General features: G+C 43.8%; 1 protein-coding gene and 1 non-coding gene across 2 annotated transcripts in view; one reads left to right on the forward strand and one right to left on the reverse strand.

The window, feature by feature from the left end:
• The first annotated feature begins 555 nt into the window (after positions 1-555).
• On the forward strand, positions 556-634 carry TRNAE-UUC (transfer RNA glutamic acid (anticodon UUC)). The gene is given in 2 exon segments: positions 556-592; positions 599-634. It is a non-coding gene; the product is annotated as a tRNA-Glu (tRNA).
• A 3,759-nt stretch (positions 635-4,393) lies between these two features.
• LOC141108753 (keratin, type I cytoskeletal 18-A-like) overlaps positions 4,394-21,999 on the reverse strand; it is a 49,692-nt gene continuing 32,086 nt past the window's right edge. Inside the window, exons 6-9 of the mRNA XM_073600661.1 lie at positions 19,273-19,398; positions 16,749-16,966; positions 11,027-11,055; positions 4,394-6,297 (exon numbers count right to left, since the gene is read on the reverse strand). Coding sequence (XP_073456762.1) covers positions 6,179-6,297; positions 11,027-11,055; positions 16,749-16,966; positions 19,273-19,398 — 492 coding nt within the window. The 3' untranslated portion in view covers positions 4,394-6,178. The remainder of the gene's footprint in view (positions 6,298-11,026; positions 11,056-16,748; positions 16,967-19,272; positions 19,399-21,999) is intronic.

A 21,999-nucleotide genomic window follows, 5' to 3' on the forward strand; every position in this document is an offset into this window, starting at 1 on the left:
CGTCCCAGAGAGAGAGAGAAAACGTGCCACGCCTGTCCCTTTTATTTGCTTACCCAGCAGGCTGTTCTGTGGCTTGGTATTGTGGGTAGGTGAACTGAGCATTGTGGGTAGGTAGTTCCTAATTGACAAACATAGGAGTCACTGGAACATTGAACTACATTACCCTAAATGCTTTACAGCGCTGTCTCCCAGAACTCCAAGAAAGGTTCTAACAACATTAGCATAAAAAGGACACTAGAAGGAGCCAACCTCTCATTTAATAAACATCACCTTGTTATACAGAAATTAACAAAGCATGGCTACAGAACATTGGCACCAACATCCCATCTGTTGCTCAATAAGAAAATATCCAAACTATGTTGGGTCTTTAAGGGTGCCACAACAAGACTTCACATAACAACATCCATATTGGATTAAAAAAAACCCAGTTCATGCCTCCTATCAAAATCATTTCCATGTCATTAGTACTGGAGAACCATCATCCTCCTTTGGTAGGCATGCAGCATTTTATCATCATTATGATCATTCTTACATATCCATCAGGAGCATTAACAGGTCAAAATAGCTCAGTTGGGAGAGCGTTAGGCTTTCATTGAAGGTCTAAAGGTCCCTGGTTCGATCCCAGGTTTTGGCAATTGCAAGTGCTCCTTTGTAGCTTTAGATCAGATCCTCCAGAACCCCCATGGGGCAAGTTTTGATTTTCTTATATTGCAGCATGAGATGAAATAGATATGTCAATTGGAAGCCATGGGCTTGAAAGCAGAGGCGAAGTGAGAAATCACAGGGTCCCATAGCAAAAATGTTATGTGGCCCCCTCCTACGGCGAATAGGGATGGGAAATGAAGTGTAGACCTTCATATTAACCTTAAATATAGTAGAAAACACCTGTTGTAATTCCCCTGTTGCGCTACACTTGGATTAATAAACTCATTCATTGTGAAAGATCGAGCTGCCGGCTTTGTTTTACTTACAGTATATGCTTCATGTTAACCTGGTCGGTGTTGAAAAGTTAAAAGAAAAAGCAAGGAGAATCAGCCAGCTTGGGAGAGGAGGCAGTGGTGGTTAGTGATGAGGGTTTTATTGAAGGGGTGGCTTGATGGCTGTATAGTCTACCAATCTAATCGGCAGGGTCCCTTCATTAGGGCCGGCTGCATGATGGAACCCTCTTAGGGACTGGAATTGGATGATGTTGTTGAGGTGTCTCTGACCATGCTTTGGTGCCAAATATACTAGAGGAGGTAAGTGAGGGACAGGCATAACAGCAGAAAGGCAGGAGGTCAGCTTGGGGCAGCTCAAAGAGAAGTGGAAGAAGCAGCCACTCTATACCACCAGATTGCAGAGCTGTGGGGTCTAGGCCACTGCTATCTCCTGGGGCCTTTTTCAACACATGCAACCCTCACCATGGTCGTTTGCAGTCAGCAGCATCTCAAGTGTGTTAATAACATCGGTCATTTGGGTATTATGTATGAAGTGCTCACCATGCAGCTTGGTTAGTGCAGCACCTGAAGGATATTGGTAGGAAGCAAAAGGGCCACACTTTTCCTTCTCTTTCCAGTTTTTCTCTTTCCACCTCTCAGCCCACTATACAAGAATCCCTATCAGCAGCCTCAAGTGATAGGGATGAAAGTATTTAAAGGGTGTTAGAGGTTTTTGTATGCAGGTCTATTCCAGCAGGGAAAAGGATCAGCATTGGGTCGCGCAGAGTAGGGGCAAGCATAGGATACAACCAGTAAGTGTGGTGCTAGTAGTGGTGAGGAAAAAAGGGCCACACTTCTCATCTTCTTTCTTCTAGCTCTTCTCCACCCCTCCCTCTACTATACAAGATTCCCTATCATGAGTCTCAAGTGATAGGGATGAAAGTATTTACAGGATACCAGAGGTTTACCTTACGATCCTTTCCGTGGAGCCACCAAAGTAGGGGCAAACCTGGGCTGCAATCATGCTCTGATTCTGCCAATCCCAATCTGCCATCTCCATCTTTAGCATTGAGCAGGCAGGTTTCTTTGCCTCAGATGCTGGAACAGAAGGAAAACTGCACTCTCAGCCACACCCAATCCCAGCTTATCAATAACAGCTTGGCATAATATTTGGCTTTACAGCTGCTGATGTTCCAGCTGGCCACAAATATGCATCTAGCAAGTATAGGCAGGAACTTTTTACCTTGTTCATGGCCCACTGAGTCACCTTGCTGTAGAGGGAAAGGATGTAGGATGGGGCACACCACTGGAGCTGGTTGTGCCACTTTTCATCCCGATACCCGGTGACGGTGACAGAGGAGTCACTTTCATCTCAATACTCTCTTCCGGTGAGCTGTTCCTAGAACCACCAGTCTCCCCAAGCATTCAAGAGGCTATCCAACAGCTCAGGCAAAATGCTACCACACAGTTTTGCTGCTGGTATGCCTAGGGGGCAGTAGAAACACTAGGGCACAGATTCTGTCAGCTCTGCGGGGGCAGGCCCAAAGGCTGTTAATCCCACACCATCTTGTGCCAGGAAAGGTTGTTTGTGACAATGGCACCAACCTACTGTTCACCATTCGGCAGGGGCTTACACAATTACCTGTCCTCAACCTGATGGAGCAGATAGAGCATGGGATAATAAAGTGGGCACTGGAAGTAGAGCAACCTGAGGTAGCCTTCCTGGTGTCTCTCAGGGTCCACTTTATCCTGACACCGTCCTTATGAGGCTACAGCTGGCACATATAGAGCATGAGGAGCATTACTGTCATGGTGTCATTCAGAAGGAGGAGAACATTGAGCAGTCTTCCAGGGGTGGGTTTCATCCCTCACAAATCCTGGGACTTCTATGTGTTTGAGGGGGGATAGCTGAGGACAGTGTTGTCAGAGAACTTGTGCCTTTGGTAACCTCTGCCTCTGGTGATTTGTGGCAGATGGACTTCTTTATGCTCCAGTGCCTGCAAAAGGACCCCAGAGTTTGTGGAATCAGAGGGACCATTACTTCTTTAGCTCCCTCCTGGACATTATCAAGGAAAAGTCAAAAAGCTCAAACTGCCCTTTCTAAAGGGGGCAACAGATGAAACACCTTGAGGACCTGCTGCAGAGGAATCTCCTTTCCAGAGGCTGACAGGGTACCCTTTCACGGTCACGGTGGCTTGAATCCTCCTTCTTGAATCCTGGCTGGAGTCAAGGGTAGATGAATGGACTACATGCCAGAGCTCGACAAGTATGCAAATCGAGCCTGTCATAATGACCTAGCTTTAACCGATGGCATGTAGATTTGGACGGCTGCTGAAGGTTATGCGCAGGCACCTTTGGCTGCCTGTAATTTATATCTGCATCGGTTTTCCATACCCGCCTCCCTTCCCTAGTGAAAGTCTCTCTTTAACACACGCAAGACTTAAATCTCCCCTGACTGTCTGCTAGACAGTAAAATATAGTTGTAAATTTGTTGTAAAAGTTTGAGTCCTTGTCACATATACATGGCACTACCTCCTATAATATCAAATTGCAAAAAAGAGAGACATTTCCTCTTTAACTCTAAAAAGAATCATGAGGAGATAGGGATATTTAACGTACCCAAAATTAGACAAAAAGAAAAATGCATATTTCAATGGTCAATGTATACAGTAGGATCAGTATGTATGTATATCTATGGACCAACGCATTTCACCCAAAAAATTGGGCTTTCTCAGGATCCACTTGATTGTAAACTCTACCAATCACAGTGCCAAAACAAACATTATACATTCTATTATGTAGTATCTATACTATATCTATGTAGTATCTCTAAACTATTGCTTTTTGTAATAATATACATTTTATTCTTTATCAGCTTGCATTGCGTGATAGAGTTTACAATCAAATGGATCGGGAGGAAGCCCTGCTTTTGGGTGAAATACTTTGATCCATAGATATACTTACATACTGATCCTACTGTATACATTGAATGTTGAAATTTGTAGCTGTGGGCAATTGCACAAAAAAATTTAGTTGGGTTATATCAGGGTTTCTCAACTAGGGTTCCTCCAGAGGTTGCTAGGGGTTCCATGGAACCCTAAGATTCCTGCAGAGGTTGCTAGGGGTTCCTTGAGCAATGAGCAATTTCTGCCTCTCAGATAAGTACCCACTGACACCCTTGATCTTTTTAGCCATCTGAAAGGGGGTAATTCTTCGCACTGACTGCAGGTGTAAGGAGCATTATTCCCACTGACCATCACATTAATGTATCATGACTTGTAGATATAGACATTTTTTAGCAGGGGTTCCCTGAGACCAGATAGTTATTTCAAGGGTTTCTCTGTGTTCAAAAGGTTAAAAAATTCTGGGTTATACATTTTGTCCTCTAAACATACACAGTATTACTCATTTCGAGCTACAATGTCAAACAAAATGGATGTGTTGCAGAGCAATAAAGAGCCATATTACCACGAAAATAATTTATACATAGAACTTTGTCTGATTTATTTAGGACACAAATAGGGAAAAACCAGTTGCACAAACAGAAAACTATATCAAAGGCGAGTATTAGATTGAAGGGCTTCCAATAAAATGGCCACAGGCCGAAACACAATACACATATAACAATCTCCAAACAAAAACCTCTCGTCCACTTTTATCCTATTAGAATGTAAATAGAGTTAATGCTTTTATACACATTAGTTATATGGCCAAACCATTGTAGACACCCGACCTTCACACCTCAATGAGCTTGTTGGAAATCTCATTCCAAATCCATGGGCATTGATATGGAGTTTGAGCCCATTTGTTCACTTTACTGGGAAGACTTCGCTCGAAAATTTTGGAGTGTTTGTGGGAATTTGTGCCCACTTGTGAAGTTGGATACTGATGTTGGATGAAAAAGACTGAAAAGCTCAAATCTGATCCCTCACGAAAATCATGGGCTCCCCAGAGAGTTCCCCATACTTTACTGCCTCCTTTTTCTTCTTTCTTTCCCTTCTTTTTCCATACTTCCTTTTATTTTGCTAGGTCTTTCGAATATCCTAGGCAATTACGATAGGACCACCTAATCATCTTTGGTCCCCTTGAAACCCACCTTTGTTCAGGATCAAATGCTCCGTACCTGGGAGGGCCCCATTTTGAGTGTTAGTCTCATTGTAAGCCATTGTAGTGCATGTCTCAGTAGCTCTATTTTGTTATAAACCGGCCCTCGGCAATCATTGACCTCAATGCTCTACCGTGCTGCTCTACCTATCAAACTTATGAGCCTTGGAGCCCCCCATATCTCAATGCACGTTTGTTATTGCTTAAATTATATAAATTCTATTTATCACCGCCTCTTAAGGGGAACTTTATGTTACAATGGCACTCATATTTTATATGTTAATGCCATTCATGCACTGCTCAGAAGAATCTTTGTTCATGTGACAGATGGTATGGTCCATGAATCTCATTTCCCTTACTTTTTTCTGGCAGCCATGCATTATGATTTCCGCAAAAACCATTCCAACAATAGTATTGTGAAAGAAAAGACCTGGCATCACCATCGGCATTCCAAATCTTCTCAAAAGGTGTTCAGTAGGGTTGAGGTCAGAGATCTGTGAAGGCCTCTCAAGTTCCTTCATACCCAACTCATAAACCCACGTCTTTTATAAAGTTGGCCTTGGTCACGTTGGGTCAAAAAAGGGCCTAGCCCAAACTGGTTGGAAGTGCACAATTGTGTAAAAAATCTATAACATCACCAGTACCCTTTACTGGAAACACCCGGGACTCAACCATTTGACGGAACGTCCACATATTTTGTCTTTTTATTGTAGAAAAAGAAAATGGGTGGCCTGTAGAAATAGTAGATATGAAAATGTAAAGCAACAATTTGTACCTTCATCCAAAATTTGAAGCAAGAGGGGTTTGGGAACCTGGTCCCCAACCAGGGTTCACCAGGCTTTTTATTGTAGGCGTGATGGTCAGGGGTCCATGACTTTTGGCCATATAGCGTACATCTATATAGGAACAGGTTACACTAACACATATACCAAGCAATGGTCAATATTCACTCTAGCTTATAACTAGACTGGAGTTCGTATCCAATAAATGAACAACTTTGAACCCTGGGTAAAAAATTTTTTTAAAAAAATCAGCCATTTTGCTCTACACTGTACAATCCAAGAACTTGATTAATGGCTGAGATAACTGAGAGACTCTCATGGATGACTTTGTTACACGATTATTAAGCAGGCAGCTCAGGCAAGTGACCGGATTGCCTAATTTGCTTTCTCTGCATTCTCAAACTCTTCAACCTCACTGGATTCGCCAACAATTTTCCCGTCCACCAGCGTCTGCGTGACAATCTTTACAATCTTCTTGGTTCGAATGTCAGGTTCTGCGAAAAGCAAAAGATTTTTATATTTTTTTTCATTTGATAGAGATCTCATTTAAAAGCCATGTCGTTCCATAACTAGAAACATTCTAACTACAGTATTTGATTAAAAAAAAAAAAAAAAAAAAGAACACAAGGGGGCGCCAACTAAGTGCAGTATTGATGATAACTTTAATGCAGCAGCCAAATGCAAACTCGCATTAAACCAGGTTCGACAAAGAAGCCCACTGGTGCTTCAAAACGCATCACCATGGTTAAAGGCCGTCCCATGGCATCACGCCTGGGGGGGTAGCCTGTAACCATGGTAATGTATCACCTATGGTTCCTCTCTCCATGGTTGTTTCTGAAGACCTCCTCCCCTGGCTGACAAGCAGTTCTTCTGCTTTCTTCAGCACGCCGACTGCTGCTGCTGAGGTTCCCCTCCAGGGCGATCCACTCCTGTAACACCCCTGACAACACTGACAAAGATTTATGTGAATTTGCATTTAGCTGCATTAAAGTTATCATCAATGCTGCACTTAGTTGGCGCCCCCTTGTGTTCTTTTGTTATGTTTCAGAGATCGATTCATGTCTCTTTGGTGGAGTTGCCTATTATTGTGCTGTCCTTTGGCCCTGTTCATAGACTTTTATTCATTTTTTTTTTTTATGGACTTACTCAGGGGCGTTGCTAGGTCTACAAAAGATCTGGGGCTAGAGCCCATAGCAGAGTAGTAAAGAAAGCCATACGCTTGGGCGGGCATACACATGTATATACAGTAATATACGTGTGTGTGTATATCCCCAGAGAGCCCCCCTTACATCAGGGTCCCCAGAGAGCCCCCCCTTACATCAGGGTCCCCAGAGAGCCCCCTCCTTACATCAGAGTCCCCAGAGAGCCCCCTCCTTACATCAGAGTCCCCAGAGAGCCCCCTCTTACATTAGGGTGCCCAGAAAGCCTCCCCCTTAAAATCAGGGTCCCCAGAGCCTCCCCCTTACATCAGGGTCCCCAGAGAGCCCCTCTTACATTAGGGTCCCCAGAGAGCCTCCCCCTTAAAATTAGGGTCTCCAGAGAGCCTCCCCCTTAAAATGAGGGTCTCCAGAGAGCCTCCCCCTTAAAATCAGGGTCCCCAGAGAGCCCCCCCACTTACATCAGGGTCCCCAGAGAGCCTCCCCTCCCCTTTGGGGACCCCTGCAGAGACTCAGGGCTATGGGCCCCCAGATTTGGGGCTATAGCCCCAAAAGCCACCCTCTAGGGACACCACTGAATTTTAGGCCTCATAATGTGAGTTTACATTTAGTTGCTGCGTTAAAGGCATCCTCAATACTGCACTTAGTGGGCGCCCCCCCTGTGTTCTTTTGTTATGTTTCAGAGATCGATTCCTGTCTCTTTGGTGGAGCTTGCCTACTGTTGTGCTTTCCTTTTGTCCCTGCTCATTTTAATAGACTTTACTGAATTTTAGGCCACATAACTGCATGGACCGATATTTGGGGGGAGGGGGGGGGATTTGGGGAGGGGTATAAAAATATCCATGTACTGTGCCATATATTTTTCTGTTCAATGTGTAATATAGTGCGGCTTATCGGTTCTTAGATGTGGCGGTTCCATTAGTTTTATAATTTTTTAAGGCTTTTTTCCCCCTTTTTTGAATCAGAGCCGATCAGCGGCATCTCCTCTCGCAGCAGAGAGTGTAAAGGTAATCAGGGCACTGATCATCAATGTAGCCCCAGCAGTGCCCATCAGTGACACCAATCAGTGCCCATCAGTGACACCAATCAGTGCCCATCAGTGACACCAATCAGTGCCCATCAGTGACACCAATCAGGCCTGATTCACACCTATGCATTTTTTAGTGTGTTTTCAGTTTTGCAGACACACAATACAGTCCATATAACATGGTTCCCTACGGGTCACGTTCACATCTGTGCATTTTATGGAAAGGGCCGGGGACTTTTTTTCTGGTTTTTGGTTCCATAGATTTCAATGAAAATCAAAAACATGCATTGAAAAACGCAAAATGCACCCGGAATATGAAAACTGCAGCCTGCATAGGTGTGAACCAGGCCTCAATGCCCATCAGTGCTACCCATCAGAGTCCAACAGTGCCGCCCATCATTGCCCATTAGTGCCACCCATCTGTGCCCACCAGTGCCACCTATCAGTTCTCATCAGTGCCACCTATCAGTGTCCACCAATGCCACCTATCAGTGCCTATCAGTGCCGTATATTAGTGCCTCATCAGTGCCCATCAGAGCCACCTCATCAGTGCCCACCAAAGTGGCATATTAGTGCCTCCTCATCGGTGCCACCTATCAGTGCCCATCAGTGGGGCATATTAGTGCCTCCTCATCAGTGCCATTCAGTGCCACCTCATCAGTGTCCATCAGTGCGGCATATTAGTGCCACCCCATCAGTGTCCTTCAGTGCCGCCTCATCAGTGCCCATCAGTGCCACCTCGTCAGTGCTCATCAGTGTGGCATATTAGTGCCTCCTCATCAGTGCCACCTATCAGTGCCCATCAGTGCGGCATATTAGTGCCTCCTCATCAGTGCCGCCTTATTAGTGCTCATCAGTGCAGCATATTAGTGCCTCCTCATCAATGCCACCCCATCAGTGCCTTTCCATGCCGCTTCATCAGTGCCCATCAGTGCCGCCTCATCAGTGCCCATCAAAGCCACCTCATCAGTGCCCACTAGTGTGGCATATTAGTGCCTCCTCATCAGTGCCCACTAGTGCCACCTATCAGTGCCCATCAGTGGGGCATATTAGTGCCTCCTCATCAGTGCCACCCCATCAGTGCCCATCAGTGCCACCTCATCAGTGCCTATCAGTGTGGAATATTAGTGCCTCCTCATCAGTACCCCCCCCCCCCCATCAGTGCCCTTCAGTCCCACCTCATCAGTGCCCATCATGCCACCTCATCAGTGTCTATCAGTGTCCATCAGTGGGGCATATTAGTGCCTCCTCATCAGTGCCACCCCATCAGTGCCCTTCAGTGCCGCCTTATTAGTGCCCATCAGTGCCGCCTCATCAGTGCTATCAGTGCCACCTCATCAGTGCCCATCAGTGCGGCATATTAGTGCCTCCTCATCAGTGCCCCCCCATCAGTGCTCTTCAGTAAAGGAGAAAAATTACTTATTTACAAAATTTACTGACAGAAACTAAGAAAAACTGTTTTTTTTTCAAAATTCTCTGTCTTTTTTTGTTTTGTTTTATAGCAAAAAAAACCCAGCTGTGGCGGAACTAAAATAAAATAAAAAAAATAAAATAAAAAATGTTAAAAAAAAAAATGTAATTAAAAAACGACTGGCACCAGTGGCGGAAATACCAGGATCGCAAAGGTTGTGACTGGGCTCTGGCATTCCACGACCCCGAGACGGCGGGAAGGTGGCCCATTGTGCGACCGTAATAAAGGGTCCCACAATGGGAATAAAAGCCCTGGGATCAGTGGGAAGGGCCCCAGTTGGGGGGGGGGGAGGGCGCTTCATGGTTTCTTGCATCGGGGGCCTTGAAGGTTCTAGTTACGCCTCTGCCACGGGGCGCATCTAAGTGCAGCAAGTTTAGTCATTTAGTACAAAACTTGCTGCACCTTGATGTGGCCCTCTGGTGTTCATTCACAATATTACAGATACCCGTCTATCTGCTGAGGAGCTGCTATGAGGACAAGCAAGCTAGTCTGCTACCCCTATAGACCTATGAACCGTGTACTAAGTCTTTATCATAATAGAGACTATTGGGTGTTTTGTGTCTTTTTTTAATTTTATTTATGGATACGTAATTGAGTGGTTTGGGAAAATACCACATTATGACCACTAGATGGAGCTAATGTTCATAGTAAATTTAATCACACACATAGGTTGGACTTTATGGACTTGTGTCTTTTTTCAACCTCACCTACTATGTAATATTTAAGGAGAAAAAGTACCCCCCCCCCCCCCCCGGTACTATGGGACTTTAAGGGCAAACTTTTGAAGACACAGTATTTTAGAAACATAGAAAAACGTATTATTTCATAAAACAGTTATGACGGTCTGAGACAACACCATACACAAAGTAGTACATGATATCCATATATAATATGAGAAAAACGCACTTCTCCAATGGCCCAACGCGTTTCGGGAAATTCAGGGTGAATCCCTTCTTCAGGGACATGGAGGAGATGATAGTTGGAGATACTCCAATTAATATGTATTTCCTCTAGTGGCCTCTAGTGGCCACAATGCAGCATTTTCCTGATTCACACATTTGACCAAGAGAGAAGAAAAAAACGCCTAACGTCATTTTATTTTGCCACCCCCCCCCCCCCCCCCATTTAAACAGCTATATTTTTCTAAATCATTCTTCTCTGTATAAATAAATAATATTTGACTCAGAAATAAAATAACCTATAAATATTACATTTGTGCCCCCATCTGCACAGTACTTGTGATTTTACAGAACAGCTCTGCAGATTTCTCCATAAATCCTATGAGAAGAACGGATATTTTTAAGACCCTTTGTTGGATTTATCTTTCTAATAGCATTTTGTGTGCTTGGATATATTTTACAAATAATTTTAGAATCCAATATTGGTTACTGGATCTTTATTAAATACTTTTTTTTTTTTTTTTTTTTTACAATAAGATAAATGACTTTTTTTTTTTTTTAATTCAGACTTGTGAATTCTAATTGAATTAAAAATAAATAAATAAATAAATCAAAATTAAAGGCCAAAGCTAATAAATAAATCAAAATTAAAGACCAAAGCTAACTTACGTCTTGGTTCAGGGATTATGATCTTCTCTCTGAATAAAAAAACAAAACAAAATCACGTAAAAACAAATTCATATAAAACTGGAACAAACACACTTGTAAAAAGTACAGATTATAATGTTGTCACCAAGTTTATTTTATTTTCTCTGCAGCGTTTTTTTTTTTTTTTTTATTCTAAGTTTTTCAGCTCTCGTATCTGTACACCCCTTACAGACCAGAGCGATTGTTACATTTGCACCATGTGCCTGTTTTTTGTGCAATACCTACTTAAGTTAACAAAGTAATAAATTTTTTTTTTTTTTGGGGGGGGGGGGGGGTAGAAAAATAGACTTTCTTTTGGCAATATTACTTTACAAAAAATATTTGATTTCCTTTAAGGCCTCATGCACACGGACGTTTTTACAGCTGCTTTTTTGAGCTTTTTTTTTGCAGCTTAAAAAGGCCTGTCTGTGTTAGTCTATGGCTTCATGCCCAACTAGGCGTTTTTGAGCTGCAAATGGCATAGGCGTTTTTAAGCTGTAAAAAAAAAAACCCCAGGACCAGTGGGTTTTGAGAGACGTTTTTCAGCTGTAAAAATGCTCTAACGCTGATAAACGCTCAAAAACGCTCAAAAACGTCATTCACCAACGTTTTTTAACGTTTTTGATCCATTGAAAAAAAAAAAAAAAAAATTTGAAAAAAAAAAAAAACGCTAAAAAACGCTAACGCGGAAAAACGCTCAAAAACGCTATTGCAAAAACGTTGAAAAAAGCTGAGAAAAGTTTTAAAAAATCACTGCAAAGATACTGGCGTTTTCATAACGTTATTTTAACAGCCTGTGTGCATGAGGCCTTAAATCGATAGAAAAAAAAAATGTAAAACCAAATGCTTTTAAACAATGTTTGAGGAAAAAAAAAGGGTAATTTTCTTGTTCTGCAACACTAAAAAAAAAATACCAAGCAAAATTAAGAAAATGGAGAAAAAAAAATAATGGTAAAAAAAAAAAAAAATCAATAGATCTAAAACGCTGTTTGAAAGACTACCATGGAAGATATCAATATATACTGTAAATATAAAAACACATACAGTATCTCACAAAAGTGAGTACACCCCTCACATTTGTGTAAATATTTTCTTCTATCTTTTCATGTGACAACACTGAAGAAATGACACTTTGCTACAATGGGCCTTTAGCCCACTGAAAACCCTGCAACAGCGAGGCACAATCTGACAAATACGGTCTCCCTCGGTCTGTTTGCATAGCTTTCGATTCTGGCCGTCAAACGCTGTCTCCCGTTGAAAAATGCCTCCTACGATGTGTGCATGCGCTATGGGGATGTCACACCAGATGATCGGGAAATCAGCTGGAGTGACGTTCCGTACTGCTCATGCCCTGACATTTTTCGACGGGGGGGGGGGGGGCACTATTCGATAGAACACCGGCACTGGGGAGCTACAGATCATTGAGGGAACCATGAATGCCAACATGTACTGTGATATACTGAAGCAGAGAATGATCCCCTCCCTTCAGAGACTGGTCCGCAGGGCAGTATTCCAACATGATAACGACCCCAAACACACCTCCAAGATAACCACTGCCTTGCTAAAGAAGCTGAGGGTAAAGGTGATGGACTGGCCAAGCATGTCTCCAGACCTAAACCCTATTGAGTATCTGTGGGACATCCTCAAACAGAAGGTGGAGGAGCGCAAGGTCTCTAACATCCACCAGCTCTGTGATGTCATCATGGAGGAGGGGAAGAGGACTCCAGTGGCAACCTGTGAAGCTCTGGTGATCTCCATGCCCAAGAGGGTTAAGGCAGTGCTGGAAAATAATGGAGGCCACACAAAATATTGACACTTTGGGCCCAATTTGGGTATTTTCACTTAGGGGTGTACTGACTTTTGTTGCCAGCGGTTTAGACATTAATGGCTGTGTGTTGAGTTATTTTGAGGGGACGGCAAATTTACACTGTTATACAAGCTGTACACTCACTACTTTACATTGTAGACAAGTGTCATTTCTTCAGTGTTGTCACATGAAAAGATAGAAGAAAAGATTTACAAAAATGTGAGGGGTGTACTTACTTTAGTGAGATCCGGTATATATTTATGTAAGTATAGCATGTAGTCACTAATAAGTAAAATAATATTTTCGCACAGCCATGTGGTATTTTTTTTTTTCACATAGCTGTGTGAAAATTTTTTTTTTTTTAAAAGTAATTACATGTTATACCAATTATATATTTATATATTGAATTCCTCCATGGTAGACTTTCACGCAAGTTTCCTAGATTTGTTTTTTCTTTTTATTGATAGTAGACATGTGCATGACGAAAAAATTAGTTTCGTTTCGATTCGTTAAATTCGTCATTTTGTTTCGTTAGATTCTGTTGATTCGTTCGATTCGTATTCGGGGATTTGTTTTCGGAATTCGTATTTTTTTCGAATTTACCGTTTTTTGTTTTTTTTTTTGATTCAAAGCGTTCGAATAGATACATTTTGAATCGTAAAAACTTTAGATTTTTTTTTTTTTTTCGATTCGAATGTGGCAAAGTGAACAAACAAAAGACAATTCTTCATCACATGATTACAATGACTCTTTGAATCACCATTGGCTTAACTAAAACAGCATTATTTCGAAATGGTCCTCTGATTTCAGCAATATGTGTACAGTTAGAATTCGGCTGGAACTCGATGTAAAATTCGATTCGAATTTTAGTCCGAATTTCTGATATTCGGACGAATTTTGTTTCGTTACTCAGAGCATTCAGGAAAAATTAGCTTATATTGTAGTTCGGGTATTCGGATATATCTGAATCTCTGAATAACTAAAAAAATTTGTCCGAATAATAATTTGGAACGAAACTAACCGCACGTGTCTAATTGATAGTAATCACCATTGATTAAAGGAGGAAACCATCCAAGTAGATCATACAAGTTGCCACCATCCCTAGATACAGAGAATAAAAAAAAACATCACAAAGATAAATGAGACTTTGAAGGAGAGTATTTACAAAAAAAGGATAATTTATTGAATACAAAAAACAAGAAAAAATATACAAAATCACAATAAGCATATAGACATAAAATAGACATACAATAGACATATAGACATACAATCTTCTAATTTTATGCCTATATGCTTATTGTGATTTTGTATATTTTTTCTTGTTTTTTGTATTCAATAAATTATCCTTTTTTTGTAAATACTCTATTTCCTTCAAAGTCCCATTTACCTTTTTGGGGTTTTTTTATTCTCAGCTAAGATAATGGGTTGGAAGGCCTTTTAAATTTTTGTGGTTTTGTGAAAAAAAAAAAAAAAAAAAAAAAATACCAGCAGAAAAATAACAGCTAAAAGGAGAAGAGGAGGTGGGAGTTAATTCAGGCTGATTAGAACTAGCTTACATTTTATTACCTTTCATTTAATAAGAGAGTAGTAATGCGGTGCGCATAGCGTGCTGCAGCAAAACAGTGGGTGTGGCCAATTGCTCTTGCTGACATCATCGCCTTGCCTCCCCCCCACAGTGATGACAAACTTGCCCCCAGACAGCCGCCCGCAGCTCCCGGATGGCAGCAGTGTTGTGTGCGACTATCTTGGTTACTTGGGGAGCCACAGCCCGATCTGAATAATGTGTACAGGTTTCAGCCTGTCTGAAACCCGGACACGTGATTCAAAACCCGGACTGTCCGGATGAATCCCGGACAGGTGGCAACCCTACTGACTGGCATTAGTAGTCCACCTAGGGCAGCTAGCATCAGAACTTTCCAATTTTTGCTACACCAGAGGGGCCCGCAGTCCCTGCCTGCAAAGGGCTGTTGCTAGGGCCTGGCTGAAGTCAGAGTCTAACCACTTGCTGGCTGTGCCTAAAGAGATGTGCTGGAGGAAGAGGAAGGAATAGTCTGCAGAAAGAGTTGTGCTGGAGGAAGAAGAGAGTGTCTGAATTGTCCCAAGCTATGTAAATCTTTCTGGGCACCAGTGGCGGCTGGTGCTCAACATTTTTGGGGGGGGCGCAAGCAAACTGAAAAATTCTGAAAAAAACCATCAATTGCAGCCTCACTGTACCATCAATTGCAGCCACTGTGCCCATCGAACTCAGCCAATGTGCCCATCAATCGCCGCCACTGTGCCATCAAATGCAGCCACTGTGCCCCATAAAATGCAGCCACTGTGCCCATCAATTGCCACCACTATGCCCATCAAACTCAGCCACTGTGCCCATCAATCGCCGCCACTGTGCCATCAAATGCAGCCACTGTGCCCCATAAAATGGAGCCACTATGCCCATCAATTGCTGCCACTGTGCCCATCAATTGCCACCACTGTGCCCATCAAACACAGCCACTGTGCCCTTCAAACACAGCCACTGTGCCCTTCAAATGCAGCCACTGTGCCCATCAAACGCAGCCACTGTGCCATCAAACGCAGCCACTGTGCCCCATCAAATGCAGTCACTGTGCCCCATCAAATGCAGTCACTGTGCCCCATCAAATGCAGCCACTGTGCCCCATCAAACGCAGCAACTGTGCCCATCAATTGCTCCCACGGTGCCCCATCAAACGCAGCCACTGTGCCATCAAACGCAGCCACTGTGCCCCATCAAATGCAGCCACTGTGCCCCATCAAACGCAGCAACTGTGCCCATCAATTGCTCCCACGGTGCCCCATCAAACGCAGCCACTGTGCCATATCAAATGCTGCCAGTGTGCCCCCCCGCCGGCCCACCGTCTGCACTTACCTGTCTTGGTGGGACAGCTCCTCGATGTCTTTTACTGTCCTCTGCTATGATTGGACACCTGGCGTCCAATCACAGCGCCTGTCGTTTCAGCCAATCAGGTGACGGGTAACAGATCCGAGCACCTGATTGGCGGAGAGGCGGTTTAGGGTTGGGAAAGGGAATATTCATTCGCTTTTCTAACACTTCTGAGTGACCTGCGAGTGCCCAGCATGGCGCTCACAGGTCACCTTTTTTTGACGCCTATTAGAGCCTATGGCTCTAATCAGGTGCTTCTAGAACACCTCCCCCCACCCGCCTCTGTAATTCAGGCGCCCTGCGCCTGAAAAGGGGCCGGGAACCTGAATAGGGGGTGGCAGCGGCGGCCATAGATAGATAGATTCATGCAATGCATGAATCTATCTATTGGTGCTAGAGGGGGGTGGCAGGAGAAGAGGGGGCGGCGCCCGTGCTCCTTTAATGCGCGGGCCGCCACTGCTGGGCATCCCATAAATCCCTTAACCCCAACCAAGTTCTAATCCCTCAATAAAAACACAAAACAAAGCTAGCGAACTGTTCATTGTCTTGGAGTGTCTGGAAGTGGATGCCGGGCTGGGCAGGGTGACAGGTGGGCCACAACTCTCAGCAGCCCCTACGGGGGGGGGGGGGGGAGGGGGGTGACGGGGGTACCGCTACACTATATTTAATGGCATATTAATGATTACATAGCGACAACATTTTTTTTTTTCTGTATTAAGTTCAGCTCTAGTTGGATGGTGGCAGTAAAGGCAAAGCTGTGAAATGTACCTACAACGTGAGATGGCCATGAAGGGCTTTGCAGAACATCTCACACATGAATATCAGCCTAAATCTCCCACACACAGAGGACAACTGAGGAATGCCGGACCTCTGTTTATAGAGAGGATCACACAAAGCTGCCACATTCCCGAGGTGTCACAATGAATCACTTCTCCCCACTCAGCTGTGAAATAACTGCATTCCCATCTGGTGCCACCACACTGGACCATACTCACGGTGGTTCTCCATCCAGCAAACGCCGATACTCGGCAATTTCGGCTTCCAGGGTCTCTTTAATCCTCCACAGGGCTTCATACTCCAGCTTGTTGTTCTGCACGGCGCGTAGAACCTCCGACAGGTCCTGCTCTACTACGGTGATGTCACCCTGAAGCCGTTCTAGTTCCTTCTTGTAGCGGAGCTCAGTGTCCTGAAGGTCTCGTCTCAAGGCGTTGACCTGAAAAATATAGGTTTATCTTTAGAACCTGGTATCGGTGCCGGGACAAGGTCACCTAGCGCCCAGGGGCGAACATGCCAAATTGCGCCCCACCCTCAAGATGTATGAGGAATATGGATCAGCATAAATCCCTGTCCCCCCCCAAAAAAAAACATCTATATGCTTATCGCCTAAGCCAGTGATGGTGAACCTTGGCACCCCAGATGTTTTGGAACTACATTTCTCATGATGCTCATGCACTCTGCAGTGTAGTTGAGCATCATGGGTAATGTAGTTCCAAAACATCTGGGGGTGCCAAGGTTCTCCATCACTGCCCTAAGCATACATTCCCCCTCCTCCCAATACAAATATACCCCCCAAAATCTCCTTCACAGCACAAGTGTCTGCCACCCCACCCCCTCACAGTTCATTGAATCCTCTCATTCCCCATATGCCCCCAGCACCAATCCCTCCCCCCCCAAAAAAAAATCTTCTTCCCCCGTTCCTAATCCCCCCTTCCAACACAAATTCTCCCCAATCCCCCATCTTAGCACAAATCCCCCCCAAATTTCCCCTCCTAGCACCAATCCCCCCCCCCAAAAAAAAATTCCCCTCTCCTAGTACAAATCCTCTATCCCTAAAATTCTCCTTCTGAGCACAAATCCTCTCCCCCCCACTCCTAATCCCCCCTTCCAACACAAATTCTCCCCAATCCCCCATTTTAGCACAGATCCCCCCCAAATTTCCCCTCCTAGCACCAATCCCCCCCAACAAAAAAAATTCCCCTCTCCTAGTACAAATCCTCTATCCCTAAAATTCTCCTTCTGAGCACAAATCCTCTCCCCCCACTCCTAATTCCCCCCTCCGAACACAAATCCCCTTCCCCCAACCTCCTTGTGGTGCCCCCCCCCACCCCCACCTCACATGATACCACAATGCCCAGGTCAGCCTCCCCTCCTGCCCCACCCCTTGTCCCGGCGGCCCTGCCTGGTATCCTATAGAACCCCCGGTGCCCAACCTACGGCCTAGGGTTGCCACCTGTCCGGGATTCACCGGGACAGTTTGGGTTTTGAATCATGTGTCTGAGTTTCAGTCTGCCTGAAACCCGGACACAATATTCAGACAGGAATGTGGCTTGGAGGGTGAGGGGGGCACTATGCCCGCTCCATTACTATTACTTTTGAAGCATTTTTTTTTAGAAAAAAATACACTTTTTTTAAAATTTAAATGCAAAAAAAAACAATACATATACCCAATTTTTTGTAAAATATAAAAGATGATGTCACACCATGTAAATAGATACCAAACATGTCAGGGTTTAAAATTGCGCATTGCCCGCGCAGGGGCCACAAACAACGTAAATTTTACTATTCATAGGTGATGCTTTAAAAGCCTTTACTGGTTTCCACTTTAGAATATTATTGCCCATGATCTGATGTTTGTGTTGATACCTCAAATGTGTGGGATGATCGCTGTTTGTGTGCGTGCGGGAACGACACACGAGTTAGCCTTTGCGTGCAAGCACAGGTGGACAGGGGCACTTTAATAGTGCCCCATCATTGGTATCAGTGGGAGGAATAGTGTCCCATCATTGGTATCAGTGGGAGGAATAGTGCCCCATCATTGGTATCAGTAGGAGGAATAGTGTCCCATCATTGGTATCAGTGGGAGGAATAGTGCCCCACCATTGGCATCAGTGGTAGGAATAGTGTCCCATCATTGGCATCAGTGATAGGAATAGTGCCCCATCATTGGTATCAGTGGGAGGAATAGTGTCCCATCATTGGTATCAGTGGGAGGAATAGTGCCCCATCATTGGTATCAGTGGGAGGAATAGTGTCCCATCATTGGTATCAGTGGGAGGAATAGTGTCACATCATTGGTACTAGTGGTATGAATAGTGTCCCATCATTGGTATCAGTGGGAGGAATAGTGCCCCATCATTGGCATCAATGGGAGGAATAGTGTCCCATCATTGGTATCAGTGGTAGGAATAGTGTCCCATCATTGGTATCAGTGGTAGGAATAGTGTCCCATCATTGGTATCAGTGGTAGGAATAGTGCCCAATTGATGGTATCAGAAGGGGGAATGGTGCCCCCTCATTGGAGTCAGTTGGTGGAATAGTGCCCCAAGGGCCAGATAAAGGCAAGCAAAGGGCCACATCACAGCAGTTTGGGAGACCAGTGATTTAAAGGATAAATGAAATTTTTTTACATTTTCCTGAACACGACTTCATTGCACTTTTCTTTATACCTCCATACAGTAATTCACCCAATAAATGTCAGTTTTTGTTTACAGCAAGCTGATAAGAACTCATCGTTCCCACCTGGTTTCCTGCCGTCTCCAGCTCCAGCTGTAGCGCCTGCAACACAGTTCTCCTCTCTCGCAATTCGTCTTGCGCCCTTCTGGTATCTTCGTCTTCCTTTGCTAACTGTAAGCTCATAGCTTCATACTGAAAAGCAAGTGACAGTGGGATAAAACTATAAAAGTGACAAAAACAAATACAGATGGGTCATACAATTTAATTTTTTTTTTCTACATTTGGTTTAGGGTTCAACAGCAACATACAAAAACCACTTGAGTTCCCGCAGTCTACATCAAAGGTCCTAAAACTGGTCATCACATTGAGGCACTGTACAATATACATATAGTTTTTCTTCATTGGTTAAACAGGTCTTTCTGAAGGTTTTTATCCTGGAGGAACCCTTGAAAGTATCCTTAGCTCTCAGGGAAACTCTAATGAAAATGATTATGTTGACAACCCAATATACATTAGAGTGATCAATGAGTTCCAGAAAGTTTTAAAAAACGCAATAAACCATTTGGTGTATATTGGAAGTCTTCAACTATCCCGACATTATGAGGATGAAAGAGCTACTTGCTGATGCCAATGAAAGCTTCACAAAATTCCGGGACTTTTGGTTTGCATATATAGATGTTTCTAACTCACCCAGACTCCTACCCTTGCTCAGGTAAATAAGCATTCTAAAGTCCTTTTGCCTAGCTTGGTTGACCGTCTCACCAGACACCTCCCTTTTCCCGCTTTATTTTTCTTTTCTTGTCCCCTCTCCTCCTACTTTCTCCCCTTACAGAGATGTCCCCTTACATTCTTGGTCAGTGAAGAAATGCCATCTCATGTTGGTGGTCAGTAGAAGAAGTACACCTTGTATCATTGGCTAGTGGAGATATTCTACCGTTTGGTAGTGGTGTTTTGGTGGTTATTGTAAAAATTACTCCTTGCGTTAGATGTTAGTGGAAAACTCTTCTCCTACCATTGATGGAGGTGTAGCTGCTAGGCCAATCTGCCACTGCCAGAGGAACCCCTAGCAACTTCTATAAGAACCCTAGTTCAGAACGTCTAACTTAGACTGCCTAGACTTAATGGAATTTTCTTTTTTTTTTTTTTTGTCTAGCTACAGCTTTTCTCAACTCGGTTTCCTACAGAGGTCCCTTAAGCAGATAGCAGTGTCAGAATGACCTTTTACCTGATGGTGTCTGCATAGGACTGATATCATTCAGCAGAGCCATCAAAGTGGTGCCGGTGGAGGCTCTTCTCTTATCTTTCCGATATGTAACTAATGACACCAGTGATCTAGCTACAGCAGCCTTTCTCAACTTAGGTTCCTCCAAAGGTCCCTTAAGCAGACTTCAGTTTCAGAATGACCTCCTACCTGATGGTTTCTGCATAGGGCTGGCATCATTTAGCAAAGCCATCAAATTGGCACTGGTGGAACCCCTTCTCATCTTTTAGATAAGTAACCAATGATCTTTTTAGCTGTCTGTAAAGGGGGGGGGGGATTCTTTATAGTAACCCCCACTGTAACTTCATTTTTCCCACTGCCCACCAATGTAAGGGGACACCTTTCCTGACGGCCAATAGTGAAAGGGGGCCCCTCTTCTCTGGTCAACAATGATCAAGGGCCTTATCCATCGACCAGCAATGTAAGGCGACTATTTTCCAATGACCACAAATGTACGAGGGACACTAAACTGGCCAACAATGTAGAAGGCACTTCTGCAGTGACCACTAATGTAAGGGAGCACTACATTGACAACCATGTAACAGGCACTTCTCCGCTGATCACCAATGGTATGGGTCACTACACCCTTTCTTTTCTGCCTATCATTTTTATTTGGTTCAATTTTAATTTTGTTAATTTATAATCATTATTCCTTTCAATCTTTGTGCCCTATTACAGTGCCTTGAAAAAGTATTCACACCCCTTGAAATTCTCCACATTTTGTCACGTTACAACCAAAAACCTAAATGTATTTTATTGGGATTTTAAGTGATAGACCAACACAAAGTGGCACATAATTGTGAAGTGGAAGGAAAATGATAAATGGTTTTTCCAAATTTTTTACAAATAAATATGTGAAAAGTGTGGGGGGCATTTATATTCAGCCCCCCTGAGTCAATACTTTGTAGAACCACCTTTCGCTGTAATTACAGCTGCAAGTCTTTTTAGGGATGTCTCTACCAGCTTTGCACATCTAGAGAGGGACATTTTTGCCCATTTTTTTATGCAAAATAGCTCAAGCTCTGTCAGATTGGATGGAGAGCGTCTGTGAACAGCAATTTTCAAGTCTTACCACAGATTCTCAATGGGATTTAGGTCTGGACTTTGACTGGGCCATTCTAACACATGGATATGCTTTGATCTAAACCATTCCATTGTAGCTCTGGCTGTATGTTTAGGGTCGTTGTCCTGCTGGAAGGTGAACCTCCGCCCCAGCCTTAAGTCTTTTGCAGACTCTAACAGGTTTTCTAAGATTGTCCTGCATTTGGCTCCATCCATCTTCCCATCAACTCTGACCAGCTTCCCTGTCCCTGCTGAAGAAAAGCATCCCCACAGCATGATGCTGCCACCACCATGTTTCACGGTAGGGATGGTGTGTTCAGGGTGATGTGCAGTGTTAGTTTTCCACCACACATAGCATTTTTCTTTTAGGCCAAAAAGTTCAATTTTGGTCTCATCTGACCAGAGCACCCTCTTTCATATGTTTGTCCCCCCACATGGCTTCTCACAAACTGCAAATAGGACTTCAGATG

The sequence above is a fragment of the Aquarana catesbeiana genome, linkage group LG09, assembly GCF_042186555.1.
Source record: "Aquarana catesbeiana isolate 2022-GZ linkage group LG09, ASM4218655v1, whole genome shotgun sequence".
Lineage (NCBI taxonomy): Eukaryota > Metazoa > Chordata > Amphibia > Anura > Ranidae > Aquarana > Aquarana catesbeiana.